Source organism: Lemur catta, chromosome 1 (genome assembly GCF_020740605.2).
Source record: "Lemur catta isolate mLemCat1 chromosome 1, mLemCat1.pri, whole genome shotgun sequence".
Taxonomy (NCBI): domain Eukaryota; kingdom Metazoa; phylum Chordata; class Mammalia; order Primates; family Lemuridae; genus Lemur; species Lemur catta.
In genome coordinates, this window is record NC_059128.1 from 230,752,054 (window position 1) to 230,767,842 (window position 15,789).

Below are 15,789 nucleotides of genomic sequence, written 5' to 3' on the forward strand. Positions count from 1 at the left end.
GCAAGCGATTATATGGACTCATAGAAGATGATGTGTTTGGATTACGTGTTTGTATTAATGGGTTTTACCCACATTTGCACTAGGTTTGGGAACTGATAAAAATTCTTCATTAGAAGAGTTAAATGATTTACAAAGCTAGGATGAGGCAGCCAGTATCCAGTGAATAAAGGGAACAATAGCAAATGAGAACTGTACTAAATTGATTGGAAAACGGCCGCACCTCATCTTGTATCTGGCACAATCAATCAACCAAAAGGTAGAGTCTGCATCTTCATCTCTTGAATCTAGACTGGCAGCAGGACTTATTTTGGCCAGTAGAATGAGGGAGAAGTGATACTGTGCTACTTTTGAACCTACATCTTAAGGGGGCCTTGCACCCTTCTGCAATCTCTCTTAGAGACAAATAAGTCCAGGCCAGCCTGCTGGAGGAGAGACCAAGTGCAGCTGAGGCCGGCCTAGGAGAGCCGGCTCCTAGCGGACTTGCCAGCAGATCACACCCTCTGACCACACCCAGATGGGATCTCTGAGCCCAGCCCAGATTAGCAGAACTACCCACCTGACCCATAAACTCATATAAACTTAAATATTTATTGCTGTATGCCACAGGAGTTTTTTGTGGCTTTTTGAAATGTAACATTATTGTGGCAGTGGATAACTGTACAAGAATCAAAGGCAAGGATGAGTACTTAGGACTGGACAGTTTGGACTCAATGTCTGGTAGGGTGGTTGAGAAGAACAAATAAGAGAACACATGCACCGTGCCTGGCCCAGAGCCTGCACGTTCACTGTAGGGGGCTTAATAAATACATGTTGAATGGACTGAGGCTGGGGGACAGGAAGGGAACAGTGTTTAAGTTCAGGCCAATACAGCACGAAGACATTTGGGATTCTCAGCTCCCTGAGGGTAGGGGCCATGTCTCTTATCAATGTTTTCCATCCTGATCTCATAGCATGTACTACAAATCCCATATGTATTAATAATAAGGTACAGGGGACTTGTCAAGTGAATGGCATTATGCTGAGAGAACTGGCTTCATGGGGTTTTGTAGAAAACTTTGTTATTTTGCTTTTTTAATGAAGAATGAGTTCTCCTATTAGCATTTTTTCAGTCTATTCCTCTATTTAGAATGCCAGATAGTTCTCAAGTCTCCAGATTTCTATTTCCAGTTTATCTATATTTGGAAAAAAAAATCTATGCTTGTGCATTCTACTGCAGCAAAATAATCTGCAAGTTAGAAGTTTCAATAGTCTTATAACACAACTTTCAAAAACTGTGCTTGCTTCAGTTGGCTAAGCAACAATTGTAGAGAGATTAATAACCAGCTATTAACTCATTTTTTTTGTCTGTTTACATGTTAATTATGCATAGTAGCTAACTAAAGAGGGGTAATCCTGTTTTCTAAAATCTAAAACATCAGGAGTAGAGACAGTCTTCCTATGAGAGGCAGAAGACAGGAACTTCTTTTCCATGACATTGGAACTCATCCGAGGCAAAATTGGAAGCATTTTGAATGCTTTTTCAATCAGATCCCTGCTAGCGTGCCAAGGGTCTTCCCTCACATACCCTGAGCACTCCAGACCTATCTTGATCAACCTCTTCAGACCTAAGGCTCGGGGTCCAGGCTGCCTGAGTTCAAATCCTAGCTCTTTCATTTCCTGGCTGTGAATTCTTGGTCAAATTACTTAATCTTTCTGTGCCTCAATTTCTTTAACTGTCACATAGTGATAATCATTGTATCCACTGTTGGGGGCATCCCAGAGGAGATAATCTACTTAGAGGGCTCAGTACACTGCCTGGCACACAGCAGGTGCTTGTTAAATATTAGTGACTATGACCTGATAAATTAATTGAGCTGCTAATCAGTTAATATAAATACTTTCCAGGTATAATATTTGCCTGTAGCCTGGGGTTTTTGTTTTTCACTTTTTATTTGAAACTAATTTCAAATTTACAGAGAACTTGCAGGAATAAGAATAGAACATTGAACATCCATATACCCTTTACTTAGATACACCTATTGTTAGCATATACCACATTTACTTTTATCATTCTCTCTCTCTTCATATATATAAATGTATATATAATATAGATACAATATATGTATCAAGATTTATAATATGCATTTTCTGGACCATTTGAAAATAAGTTGCATACATCATGGACTTTTATCTCTAGATATTTTGAAAGAATAAAGATATTCTCTTAAATAACCACAATACAGTTATCAAATTCCACAAATTTAACATTGATGTAATAGTCTTATCTATCAGTATTCCAATTTTGTCAATCAACCCAATAATGTCCTCTAGAAGTCTGTTTTCCTTTTAGTACTAGAGCCTGTCTCAGATCAAGTATTGTCTTTAGTTGTCACATCTCTTTAGTCTCTGTTAACCTGGAACATTTTCATAGCCTTTCTTTGTCTTTTATGACACATTTTAATAGAATGTTTATCATTTGGGTTTGCTTACTTTTTCCACATGATTAGATTCAAAATATGTACTTCTGGAATGCCACAGCAGTGACGATATGTCCTTGTCAGTGTGTCAATCTGGAGGCACACAATGTCCATTTTTCCCTTGGTGATATTAATTTTCATCACCCAGTCAATGTGTTCGATTTCTTCACAGTATATTTACTGTTTTTTTACTTACAACTATTAAGCAGTTTGTGAGGATACACTTTAAGGCCTTATAAACATCTTGATCATCATCAGATCTCTCCCCCGAGATTTAGCATCCACTGATGATTCTTAACCTGGTCCAGTCTTAAATATGATGATTGCAAAATGATGACTTTTTCCAACTCCAGCACTCCCCCTTCATATTTACCAGTCAGCCCTTGGCATTCCGCCATATGTAAGAGTCCTCCCTTCCACTGCCAGTATTTGCTAAGGGCTCCTTTCCCTTAGCAAAGGAACCTGTTTCAGTAAATTGGTTGGATTCATTGGGTGTATATCTGAGGTCTTTCCTTTCTTTATGAATACAGACTCACGAATTTCAATTTTTTCCAATGGTTTATAATTCATTATTCTTAATAATTTTGGTGCTCAAATTGTCCCAGATTTGGCCAGTAGTCATCTATCGCTTTCCAAAGCAGTATCTCATCTCAAAAGCTTCACAGAGGTCACAGAAGGGAGTTATTTTTGAGCCAGAGGTAGCCCTGCATCATTGAGACCCGTAGCTGTATCATTGGGGTAGCCATAAGGTCTTTCTACAGATGGAGTTAATCTTGCCTCACAGTCTCAAAGCCCTAATGTGGCTTTGTTTCTTTACATGTTCAAGACAAGAAAGAACATTTGTTTACTGTAAACCTCCTGCCATTCTTTTGTAGTTGTGAAACAGAGAGCACAACAAAGAATGGAATCCTCAAGGTTCAGCCCTGCTGTGAGAGAGGCAAGGAAGCCTGGTGCTCTTTTCATCAGGGGCTCTAAACTCCTGTGAAGGGAAATTTCCTTGCTCACATTGCAGCACAATTATCTCCCTTTTTTCCTCCCAAGGGACATGTACTGCAAAATTGTTGCTATAATAGCAGGAAAGCACCTGGTAAAGTGATATAAAAGCATATTACTCCTGCTATTTATTGTACCTCAAGATTTATTTTAGCCATTAAATTCTTTCTAAACCTCCATGTTAGGAAAAACTGATCATTACAATGAGTATTTTTTGGTCTAAAAAATATACAAGTTGCCCCTTTTTTTTTTTTGAGGTTTCATTGACTATGAAAATAACCAACACTCTACTGGCACTTACTGTGTGCATATTAATGTAAACACTGTAGTGATAGACTATTCTATAAGGTAAGTTATCTCGTTTTACAGAAGAGGAAACTGAAGCACAGAGAGTTAAGTGACTTGCCCAAATCACATACTGGCTGAGGTCGACTTGAAGCCAGTGACTATGGCTCTACAGCCTGTGCTCTAATCATCACACAGAGACAGGCAAAGGGGGTTAGCATCTCTGGAAACCTTTGACCTACCTCACACAATGAACAAACACAACGAGCAGACATCCCACGTAGAAGGACAGGAAGATGAAGACACTGAAGAGACTGGATTTCACATAAACGGATCCTGAGGGGAGAGAAACAACTTTGGTCAGGTTGTTATAGCCTCCAGGAGTTCCTGAGAAGCTCCTGGAGGGACAGCAGGGGTGCAAACTCCAGGCCTCAGTTTCCTGCCCAAAACCATATCTCAGGGGTGGGATTACATCCCCAGTGATAAACCTAACTACACTTCAGAGATAATTGAGTCTCCAGGCACAGGAAAAAACCAGGAAAGACAGACAACCTGATGTCTTGCTGCTGCTTCCTGCTAATTACTCCACAGCCACTTCTGTTATTAACTGACAACAATCACTTTTTTTTTCCTTTCTCTTTGTCCCCATAAAAACAGACAAGCCTCTTGGCCTTTGCATGGGGGCCTCCCTTCTCTTTTGAGTGCCTCAACACACAATTCCTCTCTCTTTTTCCCTTTATTTCCCTTTTCTTTTTCCCACTCTCACTCTCTCTCTATCCTTCTAAGAAGATAAAATAAATTTTATACTTTTATATCCTTATCTCTGTGTGAGAAATTTTTCTCCACCCATGCTGTGAGCACCTACTAAGTTTTCCACCCTAACGTTATCCACGAGTGGCTCCTTTTCAGTGGTGACTTCCCAGCAGAAGCTGGGAAGGACTGCCTGTCCACAATTTCACAATGGAGTTTCCTTTCTTTTTTGGAAGGGATTTAACACAATGCTCTGATTCTCTTTTCTATCCCTAAGGTAAATATACTTTTAGTTTTCTCATGATGATTTTCTCTGGAAGGATGATATTAGTATTAAACTATATGATAGATTTCCTGACACAGGAATCTCTCCATAGCTTTTTAGAGCTAACACTGACCTTTAATAGAAGGAACAATGGTCACTTTAAGGTTCTTTGCTCGTTGTAGATTCCAGGTCTGGTTCTCCTTTTCTGGTTAAGAAAGCAAACAAAAAAAGAACAAGTCACAGTAAATCAGATACTAGATTTTTGGCCTCTCTTTTGAACAGTTGTTAAAAAAAATTCCAGAATTAACTCTGGCTGCAGAATCTTATTTTAGCAAGCACTGGAGGAAAATCCAACCCCCTAAACCTTCAAACCACCTAATATCCCTTTTGGTTAAGACTCTCTCCATTTGGCCTTTGCTTGGGTGCACTTTGGTAGCTCTAGTTGATGCGTGTGAGATTGTAGCTCCCTTCTCCAGTGAAGAAGGTTTGACCCTGCCCTGACATCCACAGATAACTGAAGAAAACAGCTACAAAAATAGAAAGCTACCTCTTCTTTTGGTTTGCATTTTTCTAGACAGTGAGTTCTTTCCCCTTATATAGTCACCAAAGGGCTTGTAGTTTACAAGGAACATTGGACATTGGTAAAACTCTATGTAATTAAGAGATTAAAGAACATACTAGCCGAAATTTTACCTAAATATCAAGGGAACCATATTACACTCTACAGTAAACAGCCTCTGTGTTAGACACACATGGTTCATCAGTGGCTGGTGGTCTGTGTTTTCAATAAATAGCCTATTTCATTTCCAAGGTAGTTACTGAGTAGTTACCCATAACTGTATGAATTATCCCTAAGAGCTCACACAACCCCTTATCATTGGGATAAGTTTTGCACTTGGCTTTCTTACTATCTTACAAGGTACAATTTGGGCAACTGGAATGGAGAACTCTGAATTTTCCTTGACATCTTTGTGGAAATGATGACTACTGGTAAATCTAAGTGGCTCCATTACTGCTGAGCTACCAAACTGATCTTAGGAAATGAACCTTGATCCTCTGTGTAAGGTCATCACTTCACGATAGCAAATATTTGTTGTAACGGGTTAACTGAGTGAACTTACATGGCGTGAGGGAATACAAGACTCTGAAAAGATGAAAAGTACTGAATGATATTTTGTAGTGTCACTAATATCTTTAGATGTATTATTTTCTTCCTTTTGTTTTTTTCTCAAGTATCTCTCACACCACCTTGCCAAGTCACTGCTGAGGGACCCTTACTTAATGGGAACTAGAGATGAACTTTTGGCTTCCCTTTCATTCCCTTCCTTCAGGTCTTTCTTCCTTTCTTTTCTTCCTTCCTTCCGTCCCTCCCTTCTTCCCTCCCTTCTTTCTTTCCCTTCCCTTCCCTTCTCTTCCCCTCCCCTCCCCTCCCTTCCCTTCCCTTCCCTTCCCTTCCCCTCCCTTCCTTCCTCCCTCCCTCCCTCCCTCCCTCCCTTCCTTCCTTCCTTCCTTCCTTCCTTCCTTCCTTCCTTCCTTCCTTCCTTCCTTCCTTCCTTCCTTCTTTCCTTCCCTCCCTCCCTCCCTCCCTCCCTTCCTTCCTTCCTTCCTTGAAGACAAAGTCACCCTTAGGTTTTTCTAAATAGCTAAGTACTCCTCACAAGCTCTTACCCTGGATGAAGAAAGATCCTCCACAGGCATAATCTTCAGGCTTTATCACAAACACCACAAAGAACTGCTCTCCTGGAAAATCCTTCTTCTGCATAAGACATAACAACCTTATGATAGGCAGGTAAGAAAGATAGCAAGAAGAAGGGAGAAAGTCCCTGGGGGTAGGGGGCAGAAAGAAAGAGGAAACAGAAGAAAGTAAAGTTCAGCCCTGCCCTCTAACTCCTTAGAAAGGACTTTCACATACCCGTGATCTACTCCAGATTATCCATAATGAGATAATTGTCACATCCAAGAAATTAAAGGAAATAGATACACTGTTCTGATTTCAATCTGGTTTTGGCCATTTGAGTGCTTAAAACTGTAACAGACACCATATAAATAGTATGTCAACAATCTGTGTCTAATAGGTAATACTATATATTAAATTTTTATTTTAAAATCTAATGTAGCATGCATGAGGGATAAATAACTTTCTAAAAATCACTCAGTTTGTAGTTAAATAAATAATTTAGGTTAGGGAGGGAAAGGACTCAAGTCAGGAGATCTGAGTTATCATCCTGGCTTTGATTTTCTCTGAGGATGCTTCTCTGAGTCCCCGTTTCCTCATCTGTGATGAAGTGTGGTTGACAAGATGCTCTTTAAGGTCCATTATAGTTCTACAACTGTCTTTTCTCTTAATCAACCCCAGATTTCTGCTATCACTGAGAAAATGGTCCAAGATTGAAGCATGGGCCCAAAAGAGAAGTAACAATTTATTGCCAAACACATCCAAGGTAGACGCGTGCTAATATGCTTTGCTCTTCATTAATTTAGTGTCCTGGATTATGTAAAATCTGAAGTTCCCTACTATGGTTGTTTTACCATCCTTTTTAATTTGGAACCACATAATGCTGGAATGCTAAGGAAGAAATAAATTCTGAAAATAGGAGCAGATATTTGGGATATTAAATCTGAGGCCCTCAAAAATTAAAGCCTGACTGATAGAAATTTTTAGGTCTGCTGCCTAAATTATGATTAACCTTTCTTCAGTCTTCACTTGTTTTCAATAAACAGTATCACCTTATCCTAAAGAACAGGCCAAGTTGCAGGTACCTCAAGTAAGTATCACCCCAAAGGCAGGGACAGAATCCCTCTGCAAATATGCTGACATGATGTGTGCATATTTTTGCTAAAGAATGACCACTGAAATAATCATTTAATTACAAATACCAAAAGGATACATTGTTACAAAAATATGGTTCATATTCCTTTAAACCTGTCTATTCTGTCCAGAGTTGAGGTCTTCTTTTACTTACTGATACTGGTACAGATTAGAATTGCTTTAAATGGATATGATAAACTTCACCCTAAATTAGCAGTCCCAATGAGTAGATTGGAATCTCTGGCCCTACATCTTAGTCTGCCAGATGTATGTCCCATTGCACCATAGGGTCCCCAGAATCCCCAAGGGAAAGAGGGTACCTGGCAGAGTAGCATTGTCTACCATTACCTAGGCTTTGATTTCAGGCATAGTATAATAATATTAGTTTTTAAACCAATCAGAAAGGAAGGAGATCCAACGCACACAGTGGATGGCCATCCCTTTGGGATGCTGGCCTAGAGTATCAGTTGAGTATTGTCATTGACCATAATGACCACAGAAGTGATGTCTCACCTGTAGCGTGATGGCAGCTTTCTTGGTCATGGACTGATAGACACCATTAAATTCCACATTGTGGTCAAGATCATACACCGGGCACTGTAGCATGCATGAGGGATAAAAAAGAAAGCATCCCTGATGTCATATGATGTCATACCACACCTAGGTCCTGTCAGGGCCTTTCACCTGGATCACCATGAAAAGTTTTCCCCCAGAATAGTCATTAAATAGTCCTCCTAAAACTTGGTGCCTTCTCCTCTAAAGTAAGTCAGTTTATATTGAAGAGAATTATAAACTGATTGTCTTAAAGAGTATAACATTTTGCCCATTTTTTGTTCACCTCATGAGACAGAAAGGACCCGGTGTTACAATAAAAATTTAAAAACAAATGGTAGGTTTCTATTTTATTTTTCTTGTGGAACCCACAAGTTGGTCTTGTTTGTTTTTTGTCATGATCCTCCCTCCCTCCCTCCTTCCTTCTCTTCTTTGTTGATTTTGGGGAGAAGTCAACTATGCTTTATCTCTCTAAATCAATGTCTGCAAACATGGACTGCCCACTCAGTGTTCACAGAAACTGCTCTTAGTATTTGGCAGTTTGGGGGGAGATATGCAGTAAAAGGGCAACATGCTTCCCACCCCTCTTTTCCATTTGCTCTGGGATAATGTTAATATAATGTTCCATATTCCATGCTAGAAGGTTGACAGGTTCTCAGCACTCACCATGATATTCTGGACTGAGACAACAGAACATGGATAAGCCATTTCAGACACCACTTTAATGATAACTGAGTCCACGTCTTTGGGAAACTTGTATAGAAAATACTGAGAATAAGAAAAAGGAAGACATTTGTTAATATTTTCACATGAATAGGATTATTTCCTGTACTATTAGATGCAAAATTCATAGGTGAGCCTCAGTGAATCTCCACTAATTAACTCAGTCAGCCATTTACCTCAGACGTATTGCCTGACTGCTCTGTGCAGAGCCCTGTGCCAGACTAGGAATACAGCAGTGGATAAGACAAAGTAGCTGTTGCGTTCAATGTTGCCATTTCATTTTTCCATGGTATGACCATTTCTTTCTCAACCAAACTTTGCCACACTTCAATCCATTTCCTGCTTAAGAAACACCACCCCCACCCTTTTGAATTAGAGATATGCAGGATATAACATGAGATAAAATTTACTTCTGTGTGGTCATTGGGAAATATGAAGCTCCATGTTGAAAACCAGATAAGCCTGTTCTTCGAGAATTTTAACTGCTTTCTCATAGGCGAGAATTTGCATGTGATCAATCCTTCCCCTAGATCTTTTGCTGAAGAGTCTATTTGCTTGCTGGAATATACTGAGAAGATATTTAGATTCAAAGATCAAGCCCTCCATATAGTCCCTTGAAATATGTTCACAATTTTGGGCAGGCTGAAGTATCTTTTAAAGTATTTCTCAAATATCACCAGAATCAGGAAACATTTCTTTTTCTTTCTTTTTGTTTCTTTTCATTTCATTTCTTTTTTTTTTTTTGAACTCTGATCCCGTTCCTTCTAAGGAAACATTTCTAATCAAAAGAGGTTATACTGTTTACCTACTTTGATTATGAATCCACTGGAAAAATGTATGAACTCTAAATTGTAAACATGTTGCTAACGATGCAGAAAGGGGAATTCTGCCCAGTAGTTACAAATACGGTAGCTGGTTGAGAAGCTGTGTTAAGCTTATGATAAATATTTTGAGGAAACCAACCCAAACAAGCTTCATATCCTAAGACTTTAATAAACTTATCACTTTAAAAGAGAGGCAAAATATGTTACAACTTAATTTTGTTTTCCAACATCCTCTTTACTAACACTATTTCAAGAACTAGGGCAATAAAAATAGAATGTTTTCCAATAATCCAAAGCGTTCTAATGGGGAAAAAATCATCTCGTGATTAAGGAGCGTCATTAGTGAGGCTATTTGGAAATCTATTCATACCTCATAACAGATGGCAATACCCCCTAGAGCCCACTTCATTTTGGAGCTTGATTCAAATACATATAACACAGGGCTCTTCAGAAGATAAGTAGACTGGAATTCCCAAGAGGTGTTCTTGGTTCTCAGGGGAACCATATTTTGTAACTCAAGAGCATTATTATGATTACTATTAGCAATAATGAACATCATATATATTCCTATATATGATAGTAACTGGTTTTGTGCAACCAGTAAACACCTATTGGAGCTTTATCTACATGCCAAAGTATTATCAATCTTCTTTATCTCTAGGTTACCATAAACCCCAAATAAATATTTTGACCCCTGCCCTGACAATCAACTTTTAACAGAAAGAGGCAAATGACAAGTATCCAAAAGTATTGCTGGAATTTAGGCTAAAAATTACCATCCGGGGCCTGACTACCTGTCCAGTTTCTGCAACCTACTTCTGTCTACAGAAATAGTGGCAGAGACAGTGATTGACACAGGTTATCTGAGACTGTGCAGTCCTTTGGGTAAGTTTATAGAAACAAAAAACCTTTCCTGCAGTCAAAGAGGATATAAAATACAAGCCAAAAATGGGAACAGTTAGGAGTAAAGTGAGACTTTCATAGATATCAAGGAATTTGTTTTGTTTTACTAGTGTGTTTTAAGAATACTTTATTCCAGTTTGAGGTTTTTATGCAAATTATTAAGGTTTAATATTTATATTTTTTAAAAATAAAAAGAAGCCATAATACATAATTGTCACTGACTTTTCAGTCTACAAGCTCTTCTGTAATATAGCGAATACAACATTCAGTATATTATATTTTTATAGCTCTGTGCAGAACTATTAGACTGTACTTTTTCTGTAGTTGGAGTGAAAGTTATTCCCCTTCTTTTTCAGGTATCTCTCATTGCACCTTGTAACTAGTGCTTTCTAAATATTTCTTGAAATTAAATGGTTAATAAACATTGAGGGCAATAGATTGTGGGCCTGTGGGCCTCTCTTGCCACTGGGTGGCAGTATATATGTATTGTAGACACTTTCATTGAACGGGAAATAAAACTCAAAAAATGTGTGGGAGTTGGTTCATATAGGTTTGGGAGAAATGATTGTGTTGAATCTCTTCCCAACTGAATGTTCAACAAAATTACAGTGGCAGCTTGAAATCACCCACGGTGGAGGCATTTACACCACAGAAATGGGCAATCACTACAAATCAGGGCTTTCTTTCTGAGAACCAGTTGTTAAATATTTACCAGCACATCAGTGATTGTAATAAATTCACAAGTTAATATAATACGTTATGGGTAGAACTAATTTATTTCATCCATAACATTGTAAAAATTAAAATCAGTCTTATTTTTATTGCATTTCCAGGTCAGTTGTTATTTGTGAGTCTGTTTAGTGTCAGCCTTCCACTTCCTCTCCCCCTCCTTCCCAACTATAATCTCTCTCTCTATAGATCTGTAATGGCAGGGGTTGTGTCTCTTTCTTCTTTATCCTTGTGTCCCTAGCACCAAGTATGGTCTAATCAACTGCACAGGGAGTTGGTGGTCTCAACTCTCAGGAATGACCAAACTGGGGTCAGGGATTGGTACAAAGTAGACACATGATTTGCTCAATGAAGGCTGAACCAAGGAACACCTGAAAACAAATATCATGCCTCCCATTTTATACCAATTAAGGTGATAAGATTAAATGTTGTTGTATCCAAAATCCCAGTGACATGAATAACAAACCAGAATACAAATATATCTCAAGTTGTGAAAGATCAAGGGCAATAATACATGCCGATTCTACCTGTTACCATGGTTTCTTTGGGCAACATCAACAGGTAGACACTTGATAACTCTTGGAACCCTTCACTTACCTGAGGTTGAGAGGGGCTGGCAGTGAAGTGAAAGGCAACATTTGTCCTGAGAAATGTAAGTGGGAGAACGGAAAGGGGGAAAAGTGAGAGAAAAGTGTAAGTTAGCAAGCAAAAATTATTTATTTAAAAGAAAGCCATCTTAAACTAGACGTGAGCAGAGCCTTACCCTTTGTGAAGGGAGCTCTGGTCTTACCAAACTGCCAAATAAACTGCACAGGGACTTGATGGTCTCAACTCTCAAGAATGACCTAATTGGGGCCCAACATTGTTTTTATGTCTTTAAATATTCATGATGTCAGACCTATATAAATAAGTACTCTGTTTACGTTTATAGCCACTTTTGCCTTGGGACTCTCTTAAGAAATCAAGCACAGGGTTTAGGTGTCAGAAGTGGGCTGAAAGAAAGGGAAAACACAGGTTTGACGTCCTTTTGGATAATGTAGGTACCACTTCAAAATAATTTTGACAGATCCATACCAAAAGATCAATTTTTACAAAACATGGTGAATAGATAAGCACCATGGGACAGTCCTAGGGATAGGAGTATGCTCTTCCTGCCCCCAACCACCTCCTCAATTGCCTGCCATGCCAGCTGAAATTCTCAAAATTTTGTCTTCTTTCAGTTGGGCATTGCTTTCTAAGGCCCTCCTTTAAAATGTAAATACCACCAAAAGAATGGAATGACATTAGTTTCCCTCCAATTAGTAATTTACTGTGAATTATTTTATTAGATACTTTCATTTTTTTCTGTGAAAGACAGCAATAAGCCAGGCACGGGAGGAAAAGAGAGTGTGAGGAGTATGTAGGACGCATACATTTGTAGGGTAGAGTGCGGTCTGCAGTGAGCATCTGTTCAAAAGGTTTGAAAACAAAAAGACAATTTTGGTCTTCTCTGTAGTTTTGTAAGGGCTGCTTTCCAGCTCTTGCCTCATCGCTAGCTGTGACGATCACTCACACAGTCCACTGTATTCTCAGATCCCCGGGCTGCTGAGTCAGCACCCCTGGGGTGGGGGTGGGGGGTCATGCTCCCATCCTTCCAAGGCAGCCTGCATTTCTGGGCGTCTAAACCTGCACTTTTTCTGGGCTGCCCTCATCAGCTTCGTACCCTGGGGCTCTCTGAAGATTCTTTCTTTCCACTCCTAATTTTTCTCTTATAAAAATTAAATATTTTTTTAAATTAAAGATTTCTTTAGAAAGGGCATGTCAAAACATTTAAGCAAGAAGTATATAATTAGAGGTGCTATTTAGAAGTTATAAAATTTGAGCACTATTTTATAAAGGTAATGACACCACCATTTAGGCTGTCATCGGAACTGGGCTCGGAATTTAGCTTGCAACAATGGATTCGATTTTTACATAACCACTTTCCACAGAAATCGTTGTCAATGTTGAGGGTCGTTTCTGTGGAAGCACAGTTGAAAACTCCTGGCCTTAAGCCAAAGTCAGTGTCAAACCCAGTTGTGTTTCTGCTCCAAAGAGTCCACGGCCAGAGTTAGGACCTCTGGTGCCATGTGTGGGCTGAGTAGGGCCCTTTCAGCAGTCTGGAGAGTGTCACCTGCTGTTACCAGGACGACATGGGGCCTTCAGTTCTCTTTGTTGCCAGGCCAGAGGAATGAAGAGGACACTGATTTTCTTGGCTAGCAACGGACAGCATAAAGCATGACACTTCCAGAAACAACCTGTGTTCTTTGGCCAGATTTTAAATAATTTCCCGTTACCATTTGAATTTCAATCGTAATAGTGAATGTATGGATATTGATATGCACTTTCTGTTTTTTTTCTTGTTCTTTATATTTTATTTGCTATTACAATGCATGCAAACTTGGAAAGCATATTATTGTCTTGAAGACTATCACATAGCCCTCTCTTTCTCATGGAGTCACCAGTATGTGTGAAATAAACATTGTATCTGTTGCAAATGAAACATTCTGCTTCCTTTCACATGGGTCCTAACAATGGGGGGAAGGTTTATTTCATCAAGGGTAGTTAACCAACAGAGCAAAGCTAACTGAAACTCACACACCTTTAGTTTTAGAGAAAGAAGCATAAAAATTTCACTTTGTTTCAAAAATTAAACAGAGGAAACAAATATTTAATCAATAAACATAAGAGGCTAAAAACCAATTTTGTTTCCTTGTTTGGACTATTTTGAGGAAGGGGAGAAGGGAAAAAGAACAGATGGAGTCAAGTGTGTTGCAGGTGCAGATAAGTGAGACAGGGAGAAGAGGCAGAAAGGGGACTATGGCAGAGGCAGAAAGAGGGAGAAGAAATACAGACAGGAGAGGAATAAAACAAAAGAAGAAGGACAGAGGGATGGGAAGAAAGGGTAAGCGGGAAGAGAGGCAGGGACAAAAGTTCAGCAGTTTGCAGGTGAGTTCCAGAGACAACTGCGAGAGTCATGGCATCCTACTCATCCTGTATTAGTAAGCCCCTAGCATGGGGCGCAGTGGGCATTCAAAACCCCCACTTTGCTTCTTGAAGGAAATTACACCCTACTATTCACATGGACTATGGACTCCAGAATATCCTCCCCTGTTATCTCCTTACTGCCATCTGCTGTGAGCTCCCTTCACTACCCCAACTTTTTCACCAACACTCTTGTCATCTGCAACCCTCCACCCTGCATCTATCTGTTCTAAGCACAAACTCTGCACTCATGCACTAAATTCCTATCCTTGCTACCGTGCTCTGGGACTTCGCTTCTACAAACATCCAACTTTCCTATGAATTTAATCTGCCTTTCTACCCCTTCGTTTATAAATATACTTTAGTCTCAATCATTTTCAAAATAAATAACAAAATATCCCCAACAAAATACCTCCCTTATCCCTTTAATGTCATCCTATATCCTCTCTCTCCTTCACAAACCAGCTGCTTCTGAGAGTATTCTACTCTCATCTCTCATTCATTCTTTCCTCTACCCATTCAAAGAATTGGGATTCTTTCTCCATCATCCCCTTGAAATTGCCTTTGCTAGGAGAGTAATTGCCACCTCCTGTGTTAGTCTGTTCAGGCAGCTATAACAAAGTACCATAAGGCCGGGCGCGGTGGCTCACGCCTGTAATCCTAGCTCTGGGAGGCCGAGGCGGGTGGATCGCTCGAGGTCAGGAGTTCGAGACCAGCCTGAGCAAGAGTGAGACCCCGTCTCTACTAAAAATAGAAAGAAATTATCTGGCCAACTAAAAATATATATACAAAAAAATTAGCCGGGCATGGTGGTTCATGCCTGTAGTCCCAGCTACTCGGGAGGCTGAGGCAGTAGGATCGCTTAAGCCCATGAGTTTGAGGTTGCTGTGAGCTAGGCTGATGCCACGGCACTCACTCTAGCCCGGGTAACAAAGTGAGACTCTGTCTCAAAAAAAAAAAAAAAAAAAAACAAAGTACCATAGACTAGGTAGCTTATAAAAGACAGAACTTTATTTCTCACAATTATGGAGCCTGGGAAGTCCAAGACCAAAGTGCCTGCAGATTTGGTCTCTGGTGAGTTCCCACTTCCTTACAGATGGTGCCTTTTTGCTGCATCTCCACATGGTGGAAGAGGCGAAGGGTCTCTTTTAGGCTTCATTTATAAAGGCACTAATCCCATTCATGAGGGCTCCAGCCTCATGACCTAATCGTTTCCCCAAGGTCTCACCTCCTAGTACCATCAGCTTGGGGATTAGGATTTGAATATATGAATTTGGGGGAACACAAACATTCAGACCATAACTCCTTCCAATTGCTAAATGCAGTCACTTAACCCTCAACTATCTTTACTTTTCTGTGACATTTGACACTGATGACCACTCCCTCTGTCTTGAAACACTTTCTTCCCCTGACCTCTGTGACACCTGCTGCCCTGAGTTTCTCCTTCATGTCTGACTGTGTCTACTCAGCCTCTTTAATAGCTCCTGTTCCTTAGAC

The 15,789-nt window shown here is 39.7% G+C and overlaps 1 protein-coding gene across 6 annotated transcripts in view; it reads right to left on the reverse strand.

Annotated features, from left to right (window-relative positions):
- Positions 1–15,789, reverse strand: part of SIDT1 (SID1 transmembrane family member 1) — an 82,855-nt gene that overhangs the window by 35,006 nt on the left and 32,060 nt on the right. For 3 of the 6 annotated variants that reach the window (XM_045540257.1, XM_045540258.1, XM_045540260.1), the window contains exons 4-9: positions 11,887–11,932; positions 8,777–8,878; positions 8,072–8,155; positions 6,418–6,505; positions 4,883–4,954; positions 3,977–4,070 (exon numbers count right to left, since the gene is read on the reverse strand). In XM_045540257.1, the coding sequence (XP_045396213.1) occupies positions 3,977–4,070; positions 4,883–4,954; positions 6,418–6,505; positions 8,072–8,155; positions 8,777–8,878; positions 11,887–11,932 (486 nt within the window). Of the gene's footprint in view, positions 1–3,976; positions 4,071–4,882; positions 4,955–6,417; positions 6,512–8,071; positions 8,156–8,776; positions 8,879–11,886; positions 11,933–15,789 lie in introns of those variants that run through there. The other 3 variants (XM_045540261.1, XM_045540262.1, XM_045540263.1) reach the window with 3 other exon arrangements.